Genomic DNA, 2500 nt, shown 5'->3' on the forward strand with positions numbered 1-2500 from the left:
TTCGGGCAACAACAATTTGCCGTTTGTTCCCTTTATCAATATAACAGAAGATTCTTTGCATGACTTCGCAAGTGGCATAAAATCCTTTCAACTTTATAGCACAAACCACAAATACCACTTTAAAAAAAATCATCGTGGGATCACAGGTGCTTCAAGTGGTTCAAAGGGGCTTTGTCATATGGATATTGCTGTTTTAGGTTAACAATTTTTGGGTTTCAGTCATTAATTAGTGTCTTCACCAACAGTACACAAAATGATCCGGTAAAGTTATGAAAAGAATATTAAATCCTGCAGCACTAACCATAAAACTTTTTGGTGACTTGAGGCTTAGCATTAAAACTTGAAAAAATTGGCACATTTTTTTTAAAGTTTCAACCCACGTTTATCCTTGCTATCCGAAGCAACAGACGACAAGTGAGGAAATATTATTAATGCCTTAAAACAGTCTTCAATAACAAAACCAGCCCATTATGTTTAGAATTAAGTTGATACGAAGACACGTTTTGGCTATTTAAAAAACGTTAACGACATCTTGTGGTTGAAACTGACTACCATTCCACGGACGTCAACTCCTCCATTTAAGAGCGAGAGCTCTTAAGTCAAGTTCATAAACAGTTATACTACACGTTTCTTCAACAACAAAGCTTAATTATAAGTAGCAAATTTCAAAATCACTGTTTGAATTACGTTTGGACTTACAATTGCTGCTTAACGGTATTTTTAAGCTCTTCCAATTACAACTTGAACCTTACAGGGATCCGTTGTAGTCAATGATAACTTCAAAACATCCGCTGCTAATTAAAGTACGACCCACTGGGAAAAATACTCCGGTATTGGCTATGTTTACAAATCTTTCTTTTGCATTGTGACACAGCAGTTTCTAGGAAATAATGACTAATTACAGCAGGTGATATTGTCATGATATTGAAATGTTGTAAACGGGTCAATGTCGCAAGGCTATGTTGCAGGGAACCGGTCTCGTGTTTAAGGTTATGTAACACGTGTCTGCAACAACAGTAAACTTTAACCAGCGTTAAAGAAATTACAGAACAGTTTTCAATCGACTTCGTAAAACCGAAAGCAAAGCAATAATTCTGGCCAATCAGAGCAGGCAGAGAAAATCTAACCAACCAATCAAATTTTCAGGCAAATACATTGCAGCCGGTGCAAGCCGGTGTCAAGCGCGGGAATTTTTTACTTTTGTGGTGATTGGTTCATAAACCAATGTAAAATAATTCTCGTCTGTGTTCTGCATTACTACACGTTGTGATTGGCTGATAAACAACCTCGTGCTAATATCTCAATCAAAACTACAGCAGAACCAGTTCTTTTTTCTCGGGCATTATTTGCTTCGAGTTGCAGCTGGTTAATTTGACTACTTAATTCTGGTTTGATTAAGGTGCTTACTTAAAAATACAATACTGTTTTGGGTCAATTCTGTGATGAAATCAATACTTAGTATCTTTACCCACAAGGAACATGAACAATTATAATTTTGTGGCGTGTTTTGCAGGCATAGCATTAAAACTTGAAAAGGATGGCCCAACTTTTTCAAGTTTCACTCCACGACCGTCCCCGCCATCCTTTGTAACAGACGGCAGGAAACAGATTCAATACCTAAATACAGTCTTAAATAACAAAACTGGACCATTGTAAATTGATTCGAAGACACGTTTTAGCTTTTAGCGTGACATAGCCCATTTAAAAAATCGTCTTAAAGTGAAAGTCACTTACTGGTTGACTTGGGTTGATTTCAGTGGCTTCGGGATAACTTCAATTTTTCCTTGACTGGATGAACGCTGCGGTAAACTCAGTGACTCGCGATGAGGCACGCCGGCAGATATCTTTCGACTCAATCCTCCTTCGAAGTTCGCAACTCTTGATTTCACACTCAGCGACCGATCAACTTTGTTAGCTTTATCCTTAAGAAGCCTTTGCAAGATCTGCGTGTCTTCAATCCGACTCTTCTCTGCTTCAGAATCTGGCTTACGTGACATCCATCCGCCCGCATCACCAAACGCTCTCACAGGAGCCGAGTCTGCCTCGCTTACATTTTTCTTGAGCTGAAGCGCGTCCGACTGTGTCTTATCGGCTTCTGGTGAGGTTTGCCCAGATCGGTATAGTGTTGGACCACTGTTCTCATCTACTGATGAGGACGACGAAGAGCGCATATTTGTAATCACAACTGTAGACTTATATCGCATGCTAGAGGTCTTAGAAAGTTTTCTGTCAGGAGGCTCATCGCTAGCTGTTGAAGAATTCGCTTCTCTTCTACTGATAGCGGGCTCGGCGTGCCATGACTGTCTCACGTCACTTCCGCTTGCCTTGCTTTCCACCACGTGTTCTGTTGGCCATGATCTTGACGCACTGTGAATCGGCTGATTAGCGGCGACTTCTGATACTCTTGAAACTGCACCAAATTTGGGTGGAATCTGCACTTGCTCAGGAACCTCCCGTCGGCCTTGTGTCCGAAACGAGCTGAGAAGTTTGGACACGCTTC

At 40.6% G+C, this 2500-nt stretch overlaps 1 protein-coding gene across 2 annotated transcripts in view; it reads right to left on the bottom strand.

Annotated features, from left to right (window-relative positions):
* The window catches only part of LOC140947620 (uncharacterized), a 27175-nt gene that overhangs the window by 11323 nt on the left and 13352 nt on the right, over nucleotides 1–2500 (bottom strand). For both annotated transcript variants that reach the window (XM_073396767.1, XM_073396766.1), the window contains one exon: nucleotides 1735–2500. This exon is cut by the window's right edge and continues 383 nt beyond it. In XM_073396767.1, the coding sequence (XP_073252868.1) occupies nucleotides 1735–2500 (766 nt within the window). The remainder of the gene's footprint in view (nucleotides 1–1734) is intronic.

The sequence above is a fragment of the Porites lutea genome, chromosome 9 (assembly GCF_958299795.1).
Source record: "Porites lutea chromosome 9, jaPorLute2.1, whole genome shotgun sequence".
In the NCBI taxonomy this organism is placed as follows: Eukaryota; Metazoa; Cnidaria; class Anthozoa; order Scleractinia; family Poritidae; genus Porites; species Porites lutea.